This window comes from Phocoena phocoena, chromosome 7, assembly GCF_963924675.1.
Source record: "Phocoena phocoena chromosome 7, mPhoPho1.1, whole genome shotgun sequence".
NCBI lineage: Eukaryota > Metazoa > Chordata > Mammalia > Artiodactyla > Phocoenidae > Phocoena > Phocoena phocoena.
In genome coordinates, this window is record NC_089225.1 from 71,892,556 (window position 1) to 71,910,790 (window position 18,235).

The 18,235-nt window shown below is 44.4% G+C and overlaps 1 protein-coding gene across 3 annotated transcripts in view; it reads right to left on the reverse strand.

Annotated features, from left to right (window-relative positions):
- Window positions 1–644: 644 nt before the first annotated feature.
- Window positions 645–18,235, reverse strand: part of STAT1 (signal transducer and activator of transcription 1) — a 43,279-nt gene continuing 25,688 nt past the window's right edge. The window contains exons 11-23 of one of the 3 annotated variants that reach the window (XM_065881166.1): window positions 17,591–17,620; window positions 17,394–17,487; window positions 16,195–16,236; window positions 14,823–14,906; window positions 14,044–14,142; window positions 12,805–12,940; window positions 11,356–11,405; window positions 10,548–10,642; window positions 9,645–9,790; window positions 7,926–8,111; window positions 6,882–6,957; window positions 5,886–5,985; window positions 645–1,808 (exon numbers count right to left, since the gene is read on the reverse strand). In XM_065881166.1, the coding sequence (XP_065737238.1) occupies window positions 1,794–1,808; window positions 5,886–5,985; window positions 6,882–6,957; window positions 7,926–8,111; window positions 9,645–9,790; window positions 10,548–10,642; window positions 11,356–11,405; window positions 12,805–12,940; window positions 14,044–14,142; window positions 14,823–14,906; window positions 16,195–16,236; window positions 17,394–17,487; window positions 17,591–17,620 (1,153 nt within the window). In that variant the 3' untranslated portion in view covers window positions 645–1,793. Of the gene's footprint in view, window positions 1,809–3,912; window positions 4,031–5,885; window positions 5,986–6,712; window positions 6,958–7,925; window positions 8,112–9,644; window positions 9,791–10,547; window positions 10,643–11,355; window positions 11,406–12,804; window positions 12,941–14,043; window positions 14,143–14,822; window positions 14,907–16,194; window positions 16,237–17,393; window positions 17,488–17,590; window positions 17,621–18,235 lie in introns of those variants that run through there. The other 2 variants (XM_065881165.1, XM_065881167.1) reach the window with 2 other exon arrangements.

Consider the following 18,235-nt stretch of genomic DNA (forward strand, 5'->3'; position numbering starts at 1 on the left):
ATGAGAAAAACATCAAACCTACACATAATGCCAGTAACTTTTAAAATCTTTATACAAAATATCTGTAAGAGACTAACTTTATAATTTTAATACTTTTTAAAAGTAAACAAAGTCTCTTGACTGTAAAATGAAACTATGCCAAAGCATTCTTAGAGGGCAAAAATATACCAAATAGTTAAATATTAGCAATTAGGAACAATTTAACTGTCATCTTTGTTCCTTCATCATTTCAATTTAAAAAGTCAACGCAAACCCAGTCAGGTTGATGTCAATCATCTTATGTAAAATCTGAGAGGAGGCCTTGATTTGTGTTTAATACCAAGGAAAGTACCATGTGCGTATTATATTTAATGCAGTACCTATACTTTAGCTTTAATTTTGAGATAGACTTCAAGGAAACTTTATTCCCACCAGAAAAATACAGTATTTACATAACAGTATGATTGTGGTGGTGACAGTAGAGAAATAAGATGCACCTGCAGACAGCAGTTTGTGAATGTTATCTAGAAGAACCCTGTCAAACCCACTCCCTAAACCACTTTTTTGCATGTCAGTGCTAATGAAGGGACGAGGTAAGTAACACAACACACTTCACAAAACATCATCCAGTCCAAAAAGGGTCTAGAAAAAGCACAAGAGAGACCGTGGAACCATTTGCAATGTATTTGTGAGAGAAACACATTCATCAGTGAAAGATACGCAATTCTCAACGGCAGTTACACAGGATGAGTTTTCAAAGTATCTGATTCTCATAATCTCTGGTTAATGATTTGTCAGTTACTATTTTCTCTTCTCAATTTGAAAATTTTATGACTAAGACTAAATACCAGCTAAAAACAATAAAGACAAGTGAACCCATTTAAGAAACATGCAATAAATTTCGGAGTTTGTCTACATCTACAGTTAATTTCAACTTTTTGAAAAATAACAGGATTTACCTTAAGAGAGCTGTTAATAGTTTGGCTCCCTTGACAGAACGGTGAAGACAGTTTCATTTACTAGTGACCGTGATGGAGGCAGAATATATTCAGCTTTGGATATTAAAGTTTAAACGGAAAACACTACTCACGAATTTGGAAAGTGTACTTCCTTCCCTTTGATGTTAGCCAGTGTCATAAAGCCATAACATAGAGAAAAACTAATTCTCCCGAGAGAGAGAATTTGTCTCTAGCTTTCAATGGCTAGTGTGGAAGATATAATAAAGAACACAACTTTTATCCTCTGCCCAGATACAGGACGGCTACCTTCAATAAAGAGGTGATGGAATACTATGTAAACTTAACTTGGCACTATTTCATAGGCAAACCACTGGAAAACTTCTAGCCACATTTAAAGCAGAGAGAACAAATAAGAATTCTCCAGAAGAGAAATATGCCAATCCTGCATGAAGCAGTTGCCTAAATAACCGTGTGATCTACCCAGCCACCTATAACAATGGAGCACTGACTCTAGGCATGGCATTTGCTAGATGCTGCTAAATATTTCACCTTTCCCAAAGGACTCTCATTCTAGTTCTGATGATTTTGGTGTATCTGGATGTATTTTATTTGTAAAACCCATTCTGTGGAGAGGGCCTTTCAATTTTACTTTCAATGAGATGCATGAAGCCCTTCAGAGTAACAGATGTTTCTGAATTAGGGGAAAATCCACTTGCTATCAACAGGTTGCAGCAAATTTGTTGGCCTTTCTTTTGTTTCCCTAGAAACACAGGATGTGAAGGAACAGAGTAGCAGGAGGGAGTCACAGGTGGGAAGGGAAAATGTCACCAGAGAAGATGAGAAAAATTCATGCTCTTATACTGCATTCATCTGTGAAAAGAAAATGTGGTTACATTTATTACACTGCTCTTGTAAAACGCAGACTCATATATTTAACATTACTTGTGTGTTCTACAATGGAGTAGTAGAAAGACACATCCCCCGGCAAAAAACCACCATGGAATTAGAGGGCCTTCAGCATGTGCTATCCTTTCTCCTGGACTAATAGAAACCTTTTATGTCACCTAAGCTGATGGATTATTACTCTGCAGCCTGCTGGCTTAATTCTGTCAATTCATCCAAGCTGCATAAAGCTTTCTGCTGTTATGCAAGTCTGGGGACAGAGCAACGTGGCAAATCTGCTCATGCAAAACAAGAGTGAGGCAATGCTGAGCTGTATGCCAGAGGGAGAGAGGGATTTGGGGGAAATGATGAATTTTCCTTAAAGGCCACTCAGCAGGAATAACAAACGAATGAGTTTCAGGTAGAGGCTAGAGAAGCAGAATCATCAGGACCCCCTCCACCTCCCCCAGCAGGGCCCTTCGGAGGCAGTGAATTGCTCATCCAAAGGACACCGGCCTGCCACCGACTTCCTATCTCACTTCCATGCTGGGCTCTCCCCTTAGACCAGGTGCTCTCGACCAGGGGTGATTCTGTCCTCTGGCAACATCTGGAGACATTTTGGATTGTCATGACCGGGTGTGGAGGTGTGTGTGCTACTGGCATCTAGTGAGTAGTGGCCAGGGATGCTGCTATACATTCTGCAACGCATAGCACGGCCCCATAACAGAGAATCATTCAGACCCAAAACACCGACAGCAACACAGCTCTAGGCTACAAGCCTCTTGAGAACCGAGTCCTTTTTTTTTTTTTTTAATCCCAAGTACTCAATAGTGGGTGGTACATAGTGGGCTCTTAGGAAAATATTTTGGATTGAAAAGCACAATGAAGTTGCCCCTATGTTTCAGTCTGGCTGAGAGTAAAGTATGTAAAGATGGTGGTCTTCAGAGAGAGAGAGAGAGAGAGAAAGCAAGCGACCCTGGGTTCAAATCCTGTCACTGTCTCTTACTAGCTGTGTGACCAAGTCATGTTACTTAACCTCTAAATCCCAAGGTCCTCATCTATTCAAAGGAGACTGATAGTCTCTAACAGATAGATTTGTTGAAAGGATTAAATTATACAGCATATGTAGAATGCTTAGTAGACTAGATGGAAAATAGCAGACAATTAATAAGTGTTATTTAATATTTATCATTAAATTATTATCAGCTTTGTCCAAGCTTTGCCCAAAGGCCTCTAGGAGAGGAGACTGGTTCTCATGCTGTCCCAGAGGAAGAAGTTTACTGTACAGGGAAGCCAGACTAAACAAGCACTGAAGCCAGGCTACAGAAAACACTGGTGCTCTGTCTCTCAGGAGCCTGCGGTCCTCCTGCTCCTGAGGCGGCACCAGGCGCTGGCCCCAGGGCCCCCTGGTCCAGAGCTGCAACCTCCAGACATGGCCGAAACCAGCCAGCTCCTCGAAAGGTCTATTTCAGAGCACAAGCCCTAACTCCAAGAGTGGATGGATGTGGAAAGGAAATCGTGGCCAAGGCTGAGGACAATTTGGGACAGACAAGGTGGAGTCCACCCAATTCGGAGACTAATCCAACTTTAATTTTGTCTAACCAGTGCTGTGCCCATATTATAGCTCTTAAATCTTCTATGGGTTTACTCTGGAGATCTGTGTGTGTGCGTGTATATAAAAATAGATTTATTCTATAAATGAAATGAATGAAATCATCTGGAATGAAATGGATGGCTCCTGGGCAGGGGGAGAGGGGATCCAGAGCCATAAAACCATTTCCTGGCACTTATTTAGAGTAATTAAATTGCTCTCACAGTATCGTTCCGAGAGCACAGAGAAAGCGGTCATACTGCATGCACAGATGGAGGGGACTAATCCATCTTATTTTCTCAAGGTCACAGGGCATAATGGTGTGACAGAGTTGGAGCTCTGATCTCCAAATCCCAAACACAGGCCTCTCACCCAAAGGCTACGCTGCCTTCGTCTTAATAAACCAGAACAACACATACTCAGTGTCAAGTGCAAACAGCTTCTCTTGGGTGCAGGCTTTGAATGAATCAGAGGTCAGCTTTCTGTGGGGGGGGGCATCAGGAGAGTAGACAAGAACACGCAGTCTAGCGACACCCCAGGTGGATTCAAATATTCGTTCCCTCATTTACTAACTACTTCATCTTAGTCAAGTTTCATAGTTTTGGAGAGCCTCTTTTGTCTACATCTGTAAAGTGGGAAAAACAATAATACCTAACTCAGAAGGCTGTTGTGAGCACTAAGTTACTACCCGTGGAGTGCCTGGTACACAGTAAGTGCTTAACAAGTGTCACCTATTAATGGTGGTGATGACCACGATGATGATGTAACTTGCTCAGGAACAGCAAAGGAGGAGAAAAAGAAGATCGCGCTGTTGTTTGGTTCTGTCCATCGATCTTACACTTTCTAAATAGGGCTTTACAGCTATTCCATTTTTGTGTAGGGCTCACAAAACACTTCAGAGCAGTGTGGGGAGCTACATTCCAACAGAGGATGCAACCGTACACAGGTACAAGGTTCATCTTTCACTCGCCAATAGGAACAGAACTATTGTGCTATTACACTACCTAAGCATTTTTCTAAGTGATTTTTTTTCCAGCCTTAACAGTCAGGAGGGTGTAAAGATTTTAGCCTGTACTTCTTCAGGTGAGGGAAAAGGATAAGGAAAAGGTTACATACCAGAAACCTGAGTCTAAACAGATATTACTAATGCCGCACAAATGCATTCCCTGAACACAGGGATGCGCGACCCTGAACCTTGGGAGATGGCGCCCTCTCCCCTAATCCTGTCCTCCCTCCTGCATCGCCGAGCAGTCTGTGCCAGGCACCAGTGATGAAGAAGGGCCAGTAATGACTCAGAGAGGCTTTTCTTTAAAACATTAAGCAAATTAAAAAAAATGAACTGGGGGGCTTCCCGGGTGGTGCAGTGATTAAGAATCCACCTACCAATTCAGGGGACACGGGTTCGAGCCCTGGTCCGGGAAGATCCCACATGCTGCAGAGCAACTAAGCCCGTGTGCCACAACTACTGAGCCTGCACTCTAGAGCCTGTGAGCCACAACTACTGAAGCCTGCGTGCCACAACTACTGAAGCCTGCACGCCTAGAGCCCGTGCTCCGCAACAAGAGAAGCCACTGCGATGAGAAGCCCGCGCACCGCAATGAAGAGTAGCCCCCGCTTGCCACAACTAGAGAAAGCCCGTGCGCAGCAACAAAGACCCAATGCAGCCAAAACTAAATAAATAAAGTAGATAAATTTATAAAAAATGAACTGGAATAGCTTCATGTGGAAAAGAGCTTAAAATTAAAACAGCATCAGCAAAAATCCAGCCAATCAAAATAAATAAATAAATAAAATCTTTAAGGGGAAGGATTTCAGGTTGACAGGCAAACAATACTATCTGACATACTGAAAAACATTCTCCCAAAGGAAGATGAACTCTTTTGTGGACAGCCCTGTTTCCATCCCTATCACCGTACTCGTGACACTCTGCTTCACTCCTTGAACTTTTTACTCTTGGCAAAGCCCTTCACAGCCCCAGGTGCTAGCGGTACAAGTTAGTTCTCAAACACAAATCAGGTAAAGTGTTTTGCTGTGGCTGCCCAAGTCTCTATAATGACTGTATACCAAGCATTAGTCTCCTCCCTTCCTAAAAATAACACCTCTTCACCCAGACACAGTGCTGAAACAACGGGACAAAAGGAAAACATTTTCTTATCAGAGAAATCCTAGTTCCTTAACATATGAGATTTCTATGTGGACAAATTTAAAAGGCAGAGGCGGAGCTTTTAAATATTTGAAATGTCATTATTTTTTGGAAGGTGATGAAGGCCAGGAGTAAAAATCCTGGTGACGACGTAGCTTGTTTAAACACAGCTAGCTCCAACTTGTCATAGCTAATCTAAAAAACACCCTTCTGGGCTCTGCCAGAGGCTCCTTCTGAGAACTCACAGATAGGCCCAGGGTCTGCCAGGCACCCTCCCTGCCTCAGAGAGCAAACACTCAGCGTGCTGAAAGCATCCCTGTGTGGTACTCACCATGTCAAATTCTACAGCGCCCACTATCCGAGACACCTCGTCAAACTCCTCAGGAGACATGGGAAGAAGGTTGTCTGTGGTCTGAAGTTGAGAAGGGTGACTAAAATGGGGAGAAAGAAACAGGAAATGTTAACATCTAGATCATGAAAGCAGCGGTGCAAACTTTGCCATTTCATCTTTGGCCTGTGACTGAATCATCATTTTAGATGTTTATTTCAGGGACGTGTATACACTTGTAAAATACATTTGAAAAAGGACAGATCCCGAGAGGTTCATGTCCCCAGCCCGGCCCCTTGGGAAACACACTGTCTTCTAGAGATGGGAGCCAGATATAGCCAGTCTGGATCCTGCACCGCTTCTGCCTGGGTGAACATGGGCACGAGCTTGTGCAGTTGTGTCACCTACCCTGGCCCGAGAAGCGCCAGAGAAATGTCTGGGGAGTCCCTCATCCCTACCTTGAGGTCTGTATGCAGATAAGGCTGCTCCAGAGGGTTTTTACATGAAGGCTACATCCATTCGCCCCAAGACAGTGCTGCAGGCCAAATAACTGAAAATGACTTTTCGAAAATTTTTTCTACCTTTTACAAAACGAAACAACAAAATAAAAGCAAACGGAAAAAAATGTATCTCAGTCATTACTTTGGCCTTTTCTAGATGGAAAAGAACTGCTTGCCCACTCTGATCGATTTTTGTTCATTTTATTTACACTTTTTCAAAATATCAGTTTGGGGAGAACTTATATGCCTTAAATACAACTTTGTTTTTTTTTGGATTGTTTTGGTTTGCTGTTTGTTTGTTTGTTTTTATAAAGGCAATAAAACGCTGATAGGCAGTGACACCAGGATCTCTAATTAGGATCTTTCCACAGGTCCATCTGTGATGGTGGCAGCAACAATTACAATGGAAAAGCAAAGAACAAACATCTTCAACAGGCCCCAGCCAGGAGTGGGGCTTGTTTGAGGATTTTAAACATGTCACTCTTCTGTGTTCACTTACACTTCAGACACAGAAATCAATTCAGTCTTGATATATCCTGTTCCTTTAGGGCCATCAAGTTCCATAGGCTCTGGGGCTAGAAGCAAACACATCACGTACACTTTCCGTTAGCAGAAATTACACAAGAACAATCAACTTTTTCTTTGATCAAGACTGGACTGTTTTCCTTGGCAGTCAGGTTAGACTCCCTGCCTGGGTCACCTGAAATTGTACTGCGAAAGCAGAAACAACCAGATGAAAAGGGGAGGCACGTTCAGCACAGAAGTCAAGCTAAGACGGTTCTCTTTCCAAGGCTTGAAATCCCACAGAAGTTTTATCTGGTTTCCGGTCCTGGCCTGGTTGGTGTAATAAACACATCTGTCAAGGTAAGCTGGGTGCATCTAAAGTAATTGTGCTAACATTGAGACTACTGATCCTGAAAAATCATTAAGTCTGTTGGTGCATTCCAAACCAGATTAGTCTAACTTCCACTTTCTCAAATGCGGTTCAATGAAGACTAAGCAGAGGGAGACCCGTGTGCTAAACTCAGACCTGCTCTCAGTGATGTGACCTAGTAACTTACCAGGTCACCATGAAGGGACCACTTCACTTCGCCCGGGCCTCCGTTTCCTCAATTTCAGGAGCAGGCTGACATAAAGCAGGTGACCGTCACAGGTCCTACGTTTTACCCCTCCACGTAGAAAAAGTAAAAATGTAACAAATACACACGACTAGAAATGGACCTTCTCCAACACCCCTGAGATCAAGAACCATTTACTCCTTTCTTACTATCTGTATCAGGCCAAACAAGGTATTATGTTTCAACTGCGCTGTGTTTATTAGAAAGCCTGCTTTTACCAATTCAAAAGAAGGGGTGGGCTAGTGACATGGCATGGGGGGAGTCTGTGCCGACACCTTGCACCGATAGGAAGGCAAGGGCAGTGTGTGGGGTTAACGCCTGTCTCCCACAAACCTTTGGACTAGATGAAGGGAGAACACGACCACAGGAACGACTGGGCTGTGCTATGACTCATCAGGCAACGCTTGCACACTCCGCCCACTTACCTTCCTTTGGCCTGGAGTAGTACTTTCCAAAGGCATGGTCTTTATCAATATTTGGATACAGATACTTCAAGGGATTCTCTGGAATATTTTCAGCGGCCATGACTTTGTAATTGCGAATAATGTCAGGGAAAGTAACAGCAGAAAGTTCTTTCTTTGTGTAGGGTTCAACCGCATGGAAGCAAGATTCTAAAAGGAAGAAAAGCAAAGTGAGTCCCACAGAATATCCCTCAACAATAGAGGAGAGAAAAAAACACTGCAGAGTTTATGGATTTGACAGAACCTGGTAAGAACTAAACACAATCTAGGAGTTACATCACAGAGCATGTAATTGCTTTATTCCTAAATAGATTATTATCCTTTCTTTAAAATAGGAAAAATAAAGGCCATCATTACTTTCGGTAATATTGCATTTGTCATTATTTACTTAGATTTGTAAGTCTAGCCAAAAGAAATTTATTAAATACCTTTAAAATAACTAATTACTAATTGGGTCTTCTTGGCTCAAGCCATAGATTAAGTTACTAGAAGATAAACTCACTTTGTCTTTCTTTTCATATTGAAAAATGAAAATAAACAACAACAACACATGGAAGACAACTTTTTAAACAAACCAAAAAGAGACCCTATTTGCTATTTTTTTCTCTAATCCTTAATGTAAGAAAACACAGTTTAATTCACTCCTGGTCTTAGTCCCAGACTTCATTGGAATCCTGCTTCCTAACTGATCCAGGATTTCACTTTTGGGGCACACACTCCAGAGGCTGCTGCCAGGTGCTCTGGGGACTCTGCTCTAGAACTTCAGACCAAAGCTTTGTAGCTGGTGCGGCCCTGCTTTAAACTTTCCGGTTGCCAACGGTTTTCATCTTTGCCTGGTTCGCTAGTTCCATCTCTCAGCAAGTTCAGGAAAGAACTACCGGGGGAGAAGAAGAAAAGGGCAGGCTCTATCATCTACTGTCCTCACTGGGCTCTAATCCCAGCTCTCCTGTTTTTTCACCAGAAGAAAAAAAAAAATAGAACAAGAAAAGTATCCTATCTTTTTGCATCTTCTAACTGAAAGCATAAGTCACTGGAACAAATCAGTTTTCCCTCCAATCCTTCAAACAGAGCAAACTACAAGCAAGAGTGAAAAGTCACCAGTCTGTCTTTATCACTTTCTTGTCTCCACTGAAACCTGTTTCATAACGCGTAGGTTTTCAGAATTGTTTTTGCCATGGGTGCACTTGGTCAAATAGAAACCCAAGATATAACCCAGATAAACGTGCACGAGCCTTCTCTGTCAGAAGGCAAGGTGGAGGGCTGCACCCAGTCCCAGGACCCCTCTCACGGAGCCTGCCCTCATCCGTGCACCTCCACGTGGGATTCCCCTCCATGGGTCTGGAAGCTCACGCCTGTGCACTGTGGGTTTCCTCCCAATAAATGACTGCCAGTCATACTGACTCGCATCTTTCACCTACAGGTGACATACCTGACAAAAAGGAAAGAATGTGGCCTTGTCTTTAAAAAAAAAAAATCATCATTTGCACAATATGTTCCAGGCAACGAATCCCAAATAGCCCTTGGTGATGTATTAAATCCTACTGGGGAAGCTCAGCTGGGGATAAGTGGAGGAGCTGCGATTGTATGTCAAAAGCTCATCATTTGTATGAGTTGATTTGCAGAGAAGAAGAAGGGCTTGCACCCACATTCTGAATCGGTGTGTGTGCAGGCGCCTTGGCTTACCACCTCCATTCTGGGGCCGCTCCACCCATGTGAACGTGATGGCCCCTTCCCGGCAGCTCTCACTGAACCGCAGCAGGAATGTCCCCGGCTGCTGGTCCTTCAGCAGAGCCCGCTCTCGCTCCTTGCTGATAAAGCCCACGATACACCTGCACATGGAAAGGGATTGATGGAGGTACTCTGAGGTTCAGTCATGACTGTAATTTTCACGTTCACTTACAAATCAAGATGACTGCAACTTGACACAAGAACACAGGACAGAAAGGTATCAACTATTTCAGATGCTTTAAAATCTATTTCATTGACACTTCAGGAAGCATTTCACTCATACATATATATGCTGAAGTCCCAAAAAAGCTCATTTACATGGTGCCCGTTGGATGCTACAGATGATCAGTAAATACTTGCTGGATCAATGAGCCTTTCATTTCACCGGGGGATTCTGAAGGCCATGAGAATGTCTAAATTCATGTGTCCTTTCTAGTGAAGAGAAAGGCTCAGACAATCCATTTTCATATTCTAGACCTCTGAAATATCAACTGACCCTGGGAAAACATTAGAAACAATTTACCGAGTCAAAAAAGTTTTTTCTTCCTTACTTGGAGGCAATAAAGCAGGCGCTCAAGAAATTTTCGTAGAATGAATGAAGGCATGAATGGCACTCAGGGTTTTTAAATTTAGTTTTGAAAATGCATATACATATACTACGAAAATATAATTTTAATCTTATGAGGGTCTACTATCGTGAATGCCTGAAGGGACAGCCTGCTAGCATCTGTTTCTGTGAGATGCACCCAAGTCTTGCCAAATAATGAAGTCTGTCTGGGTCAGGCCTATCTCAGCCTTGCAGCAATGGAGCGTGTGCTCGACACATGTTTCAAAAATACACCCATCAATGGCCCTTACCCATCATTCCAGAGACAGAGCAGGTGTTTTTTAATGAGTTCAAGGATGCTTTCGATCCAAAGCCAGAAAGGAAAATTTTTATCATTTATATTTTCCTGCAAGTATACAGATGCACACATTAGAAACCAAGAAATCCAAAACAGTGACTTAGCGTGTCTCCTCCCGCCATCGGGTTTTAGTTTGCAAAGACTGCCCAGCTGCCAAAGCTAGCACTGCCCCCTACAGAGCCGTCCCTCCCCTCTTACCAGCTTTCAGACACCAACCTCTCCATTTCCTGAGCCAGGCTCTGCTTCCCTCTCCAAACATTAGCGACCCAGCCAGGGAATGACCTCCAGCGTGATCCCAGAATACCAGTTGCCTTCACACTACTAAACTCCAGTAGCGTGAGCTTGTCAGCACTGTCTGGTGACCCTAGCGGGGTCTGATTACTCCCCCGAACTGGTCTCACTGCTTGAGCAGGCTCAAGACACCCGCTCCGGCCCAGCAGGCTGTCTACGCCGGCACAGACCACACGTTACTCATGGACGGAGCTAAAACGCTGCCAGGCCAGGGGTCAGTGTGAGCAAACAGAAGACTCATTTCGGATATGAGAGAATGTTATCACCCAGGCAGGTGCTTCCTGTCAGACTCGCACTTGGAGACTAACCTTCAGCGCGCCGAAGGAAAGTAAACAACTTGCCCTAGGGGTTCCGGGGGCGAGAGGAACACGCCAAAGCAAGCACAGTGCAGCCGGCACCGCGGCGAGAAATCCGAGACCCTCAACAGAGAGCGGAAAGCACTCACAGTATAAACTCCAGACAGCACCCACCTTACAGAAGCGAGTCCATGGAATAAGCCCATCAGGGCCAGCACTGGGACCTAAACAAATAAAAATAAGTTTTTTAAGGAAATGGAAATCAATTCTGAAGCTTTGGCTGGACTGACGGCTGTGGTATTTGCTCTCAAAGAGCCAACACTCAGCAAAGGAAGGTTGTGTGTACACAGCTGATATTCTCAGATTCACTAATACAATCACGTGTGCTTTCTGGAGAAGCCTCGATTTGGTACCCCTTGTGCAATATCATTTCCCATTGCTTCCCTCTCCCTCCTTGGCAGGCTCCTCTCCCGGTGACCCTGAGGAATTTTTTTCAAGTTCAAACTAAGACCAAGATCACCCCTAGGTGATCGATTTAACTGACACTTGACTTTACAAGATTATTTTAGATATTAATTAGGCATTTCCCTCAGTCCTCCTCCAAACAGGACACAGGCTCAGGGAGGTCGATGCAAATCAAAAGCCCAGTGAGAGAAATGAGAGGGGAAGGAAGCCTCGGGGTTATCAGCTACACAAATTGAAGAGGCCCGGCCGTAAGAGGTGGTGAGCCTGACATCTCTCTTCACGGAGAACCCCAAATAGGCCACTGTAGGCAGAAAAGATATCTGTCTAACTCTCACCAAGTACGGGAGGGAATAGGAATGACTTCTTCCGTTTTATCCAACTGCACAAGACTCTCACTGTGGCAGCTGCATGGCCAAGAGAAGGCACTGCTGAGAGCCATTTGGTTAGCAAAAGCCTACTGGTGTTTGCAGTACATGCAGTTCTGCTATACAGAAAGCAAATCTGGCAGAAAGGTGACCATGGAGTTTTAAAAAAATAGTTCAGATAGTCCCATTCATTGAAGATCTGACCTTGAGACTAGTAGGTCTTAGGTTTGCTTAGTGTGGGAAACTAATAAATCCATGACATCAGCCACTGAAAGGGAATTCTCTATCATGGGCTGCACCCTGCCCATCAGGCAGTGCTGGTCACGGGCATCCTCCTGATGTGGACAGTGTCTCCTCACACCTGGGCCACCTGATGGAAGAGACCTGGGCGCGTGCTGTGTGGTGGGCAGCCCGAAGACCTTATTCTTACCATGTTGGGGGCTTGCTGTTTTTCTCCCCAAGGTTAATAAAACTTCCTATTTCTCAAAGAATTTAAGCCACAAGTAATATATTTTACATAATTTAGACATCTTTCCCCTAGGAACCCTGCTCAGAAATGTTAATATGAGATAATGGGGAAGTGATTCATTTAAATCTTTCATCAGGTCTCTATCTCCTTCTAAGGTGAGGCATCATTCTCACTTAGCTATAATAAACTGCTGGTGGAAAAGCCAATAGATTTTAACACTCTCCTACCGTGGACAAAATAAAGAGGAAAGAGGGGGAAAGGAGCAAGTCAAGATATTTTATGAATTTCAATTGTTAGTTACGTAAAAAGTGAATATGCTCATACCAAGAAGTTTCTCTCCCAGCATGCTCAGCTGGTCCACATTGAGACCTCTTTTGGTGACGGAAGAAAACTGCCAACTCAGCACCTCTGAAAGCTGAGACCATCGTGCACAAGGCGGGTTCAGGAAGAAGGACAGATTCTAGAGAGAAAACACCCAGAAGCTAAGGGCTACTGACGAGCCACCAGTCACAAGCCTGGCACTGAAACATGGATCTGAGCCAAAGTTCAGTTCTCATCTATGACACACAGATGTTTTCACAGCTAAAGAAGAGAAATCCTCATTATTTGCAGATTCACATTTGTGAATTCATCAACTCACTAAAATCTAATTCCTAAATCAATATTCATGGCACTTCTGCAGTCATGTGCAGAGGTACCCAGGCACACAGCAGTGAAAAGTTTGAGTTGCCAAACATGTATGTTTCCAGGTGAGGTCAAACAAAGTTATGATCTGCCTTCCTATTTCAGCTCTCATACTATACCCGAGTGTCTTTTTTGAGGTCTGTTTAGCGCCACGGTTTTTGCATTTTCGTATGCTTTTTTGTTGGTGATTTCATTTTTAACATGGCCCTCAAGGGCACGGCTGCAGTGCTGTCTAGTGTTCCAAAGTGCCTTATGGAGAAAATGCATGTGATATACAAGCTTTGTTCAGATGTGAGTTATAAAGCTGCTTGCCATGAGTTCAACGTTAATGAATCAACAAGTATATTAGATAAGGGATCTTTAAACAAAACAAGGTTATGTATTGATCAGCAAATGCAAAGGTTGTGCCAGAGGCTCATGGGAACCTAACCCTGTGTTTCCCCTAGATGCAGTGGTTCAGTATCTGCCAACTCAGTGTTCACAGCGACTTTAAAGGACTTTAAGTACAGTGAATAACCAGCATCAACTGTAATTAATCAACCGTATTAGAGTACCCACACTCTAAGAATGCAGCAGGCTTATTTAGCATATATACATTTTTTAAAAAGCATAAAAATAAAGGACCTCTTCCACAGTAAAAGCTGTACGAAATCATCCGTGGCCTGAGCTTATTCACAGGGAAGGAAAATCATAATTCTCATTTCTAATACATACACGTGCTTCGCTTTTCCAGAATTACTCCGATCCTTAGCAATGCCACTTGAGTTGTGCCACTTTTCCTTCAACATCTGGCCCTTAGGGGCTCTTTCAGATATGCAGAAGCTAGAGCACGAGGTCTCTGGTTAACCCCTGGTACAAAAGTAGATGTGTTTTCCATACCCTGGGTTCTGCCACCAGCATGTTGTACCACAGGATGGAGGCCCAACCACTCGGGAGCTGGCTGACGTTGGAGATCACCACAATGGGCAGAGAGGCCGTCTAGAAGAGGACAAAGACCTTGAAATCATCTGAATCACAGAAACATCACCTTCAGACCACTATGCAGCCTCGCAACTAAGCAAGGGATTCCTGTACATTTGCATTATCTTTTTTTTTTTTTTTTTTTTTTTTTTTTGCGGTAAGCGGGCCTCTCACTGTTGTGGCCTCTCCCGTTGCGGAGCACAGGCTCCGGACGCGCAGTCTCAGCGGCCATGGCTCACGGGCCCAGCCGCTCCGCGGCATGTGGGATCTTCCTGGACCAGGGCATGAACCCGTGTCCCCTGCATCGGCAGGCGGACTCTCAACCACTGCGCCACCAGGGAAGCCCCTGCATTATCTTTTATATTTGAAAATTAAGAATGTAAAGTTATGTTCTTCGGTTCGTAGTTGAATATGTCTTTGTTATATCTTTTCAGTTAAGAAATAAGTTTCAATGCTTCATATAAAAAATTAACATAGGACATCTCAACTGGAACATTTAGCTCACAGTACCCGAAGGTTAATTCAGTTCTCTAGCTGCCCAAACGATTAAATTAACATCAAGATAGTACTGGCTGAAAACAATAATCTTTTTTAGCAATTAGGTAAATACGTCTAAAATAAAAATTGAGGAATAAAAATACACGTAACAGTTTAAAGTAAAAATAAAGTTTTCCACATCTGGAACATGTAAGTCTTACCTCAAGGTCAATGACCAAACCAGGCTGGCACAACTGGGTTTCAAAACTAAGGGAGTGAAGCTCTTCAGTAACGATGAGAGGACCCTTAAAAGAGAAAAGGGAAACAAAAGGAATATAGCGATTCATTCACTGATCTTGCAACTTGCAAGAGCCTACTAAGCATTTTTTGCAAGAGGCTGCAGAAAGCCTGAACCTAACCAGCTGCAATTCAGAAGAACATTCCAATTTTTGAGCAACTATCCCAGATTTCATTATCCCGAGTATCTCACTGTTCTCTCAAAGATCAGATTTCAGATTTCTGATATTATGGCAAGGGATACGGATTAAGGGGAAAAAAGTGTCGATAGGGAAACAGCAACTTCTAATGGGTTTATTCATGACCTAAGGCATCCTGGCCCTCAGCCCCTTCTGAGGGTGTGTGAGGGCTGCACACCTCAGGCTGGCATGGGGTGGAAAGTGTACACGTGTTCCAGGTGTGATTATCTATCGGGAGGGCTGATTTGCATAAGCCTGGCTGGTCATAAAGTGCCTTGGTATGGGTAGAAAGGTTATATAGTGTTCAAAGTACCTTCATACATATTATCTTACATGAGCATCACAACAACTTAGAACCAGAGAGATGTGGCTGCCATCCCTGCTCACAGGAGAGGAAACTAAATCCTCGGGAGGTCACAAAGATAGTCAAGATCCAAACCAGGGCTGGTCAGGCCCGGGCCGGTGCCTCTCCCACTGTTCCATACGACCTCTGCTGGCTGTCATGGGGAAAGACAGCGTGCGTGCCACGCAGGCACAAAGGACGACGAGCGGTCCAAACCAAAGCAACTCCAGGCATTCTGTCCTCTGCCCATACTTCATATCTGAAGGCATCACAAACACAGTTCCTCAAGGACTGGCCGTGAAAATGAAACTGACAGAAGGATGATGCACTGGGTAGGGGACACGTGGCAGGAAAACCCTCTCGGCACACATCGTTTTTGGCAGGGCAGTCAATGAAGATGGCCTCTAGTTCTAGCTCTGACAGTAACTCCCTGTGCACGCTTAGCTAAATCCTGCAAACTTCCTGTGGTCCAACTTCTTTACCTGTGAAATGTGAGTAACACAGTAGCCCACCGTACCTACTCTGCTGGGCTGTCTGTTGAGGGTCCCATAAATTCATGTGCAAAATCACTTGACAACCATAAAGCACAAGCACAGAGTGGTTTCACCGTTATGACAGATACACCATGTCCCAAAGCTTGTCCACTGCCCTTCCCTGCCGGGTCTTCCTGCTTCTCACCCCTCTGTGAGGTGTCCCTGGCCCCCAGCGCCATGGAGCCAACCTCATTGGACAGACCTGCTCGTTAGAGACCAATCACAAGAGAGAAAGACTCACCTCGTTGGTTCTGGCACCAGCGTTTTTCTGTTCTTTCAGTTGCTACAAAAAAAAAAAATCTTAGTAAACAGTACCATAATCATCACAGTTGCTATTTTCATCTACAAATCAAACCAAAGTGGGGACTTAGAAAGAATGAAGGAAGTGAAATTATTTTCAGAACGCAGAACAGGAGGTGAAGTGACCCTTGTGTGGGTTCATGAGGGAGAGTGCCTTTTCCCATCACTCTGACAGCCTGCGAACACCACAGGGTTGAGAAGGATCCCAGGGAACAGCATCCTGCTCCCTCCCCCAGGCTAGCTTTTCCCGCACCATCCCCCATCACCTTCATTAGCTGTTGCACGCACGCTCCCCAGGCTCAGGGCACTGCCCTCAAAAGGACTTCAATCACGCAGGTTCTAAGGGGGCAACCTGGAGCCCCCAGAGCAGCTCCGGACACCCTCAGACTCCTGGGTTGGACCGAGGCTCTCACACGAGGTCTAGCTTCCCAACTATGAGTTTGCGGGTTCATGAAATGGTTGCCAATAAAAAAAAGGATGCTTTGAACCTCCCTGCAGGCTCCAGCCCAGGAATTGCGCAGGGCTCAGCACCAACACACCTACAGAACAACTGGCAGCCCCGATTTTCAGGGAGAGAGGAGAGAAAGCACCACCCACTTAAATCCCTCTGCTGATTTCCACTGCCCGGTGCCCGGGCCCTACTCCTCTGGAGACAAAGTGCTCGAGACAGTGGTTGTGGGCAAGACCCCAGGAGGGAGGTGGTGAAGAAGGGGCCAAAGAGAGACTCCTGAGGCCTGCCACGCTTGGAGGGGGAGAAGGAACGGTCAGGATGTGGGGCAATAATGACCTCTGGGAAAATTCCAAGAATCTAGAATGGGTAATCACTGAGGTCCTGGAGGAACCATGTACAGATAGATAGCTTATGTGCACACTGGTTTATGGAATATTTGACTGAGATCACTACCCCCCAAGAAGGTATCTCTGAGAGGAAGACTGGCAGGAAACAGAGTGGACAGTCCTGGGATAAGGAGGGGGGACCAAGATTCCCCAAGTGCTGCTGAAGCTACCGGCCATGAATTCTAGGAAGCCTTCTGCCAGGGGGTGCCCTGCCCATCACACAGGGCACCAAGTGCCACTCGAGCACAAATCAAGTCCTAATAAACCAGACACAACAGTAAAGGGGGAAACTGATCTCCCTACCAGGTGTCGGAATTCTGCCGCCAGACTTCCATTGGTGGACTCCTCCATGTTCATCACCTTCGTGTGAGTGCCCAAAATGTTGAACTTTCGAAACCTAGACAATACAGGGTACGAATACTTAAAAGGCTGGGAACTGTTAAGCCAACACATACACAAACAAAGCGATCGTAAAATATAGCGCAAAGTACTTCACGTACCCTTTTACTGTATTTCTCTCATTCACATCTCTGCAAAAAAATAAAAATAAATAAATAAATAAATATGATCATATATGTGTATTTAAAACTTGAGATAAGTTTTAACAAAAAGTACAAGATCAATAACAAATAACAGGGCTGTTCAGCCCTTTCATTCACTCACTCAGTCCCTCAATCAACCCGCACCAGCAATGCCAAGTTTTGCTGAGTGACCTCGGGCAAATAAACTGTCTGGGCCTCACCTTTATCCACTGTACGTCATGCTAAAAGCACCAACCGTACAGGACACTGGGAGAAGGAAACTTGTTACCGGGTAAAGAGAGCACAGAGCACACCCTCAGTAAACGTAAGCCTGAGTTATGGCTATCTGTTGAGCAGTTACTCAGTCGGTGCCTTTCCGAGGCACCGAGCTAAGCACTGGGGACTGAGCAGAGAGCGCTGCTCTGTGGCTACACAACTCAGAGGACCTTCCAAAGTGACAGCTCGATTCTTATTTTTGTTCTCTGTTATTTTTAACGCTTTCAGAGAAGTACTTGAAGAGTCAATTATTTGGGGAAACTATCCAGTTTAAGTTTTAAACCTGAGGTTAAAATCTTGAGACACCTGTATCTTATATAAATGTAGCGATAACGTCGTCATGTTCTG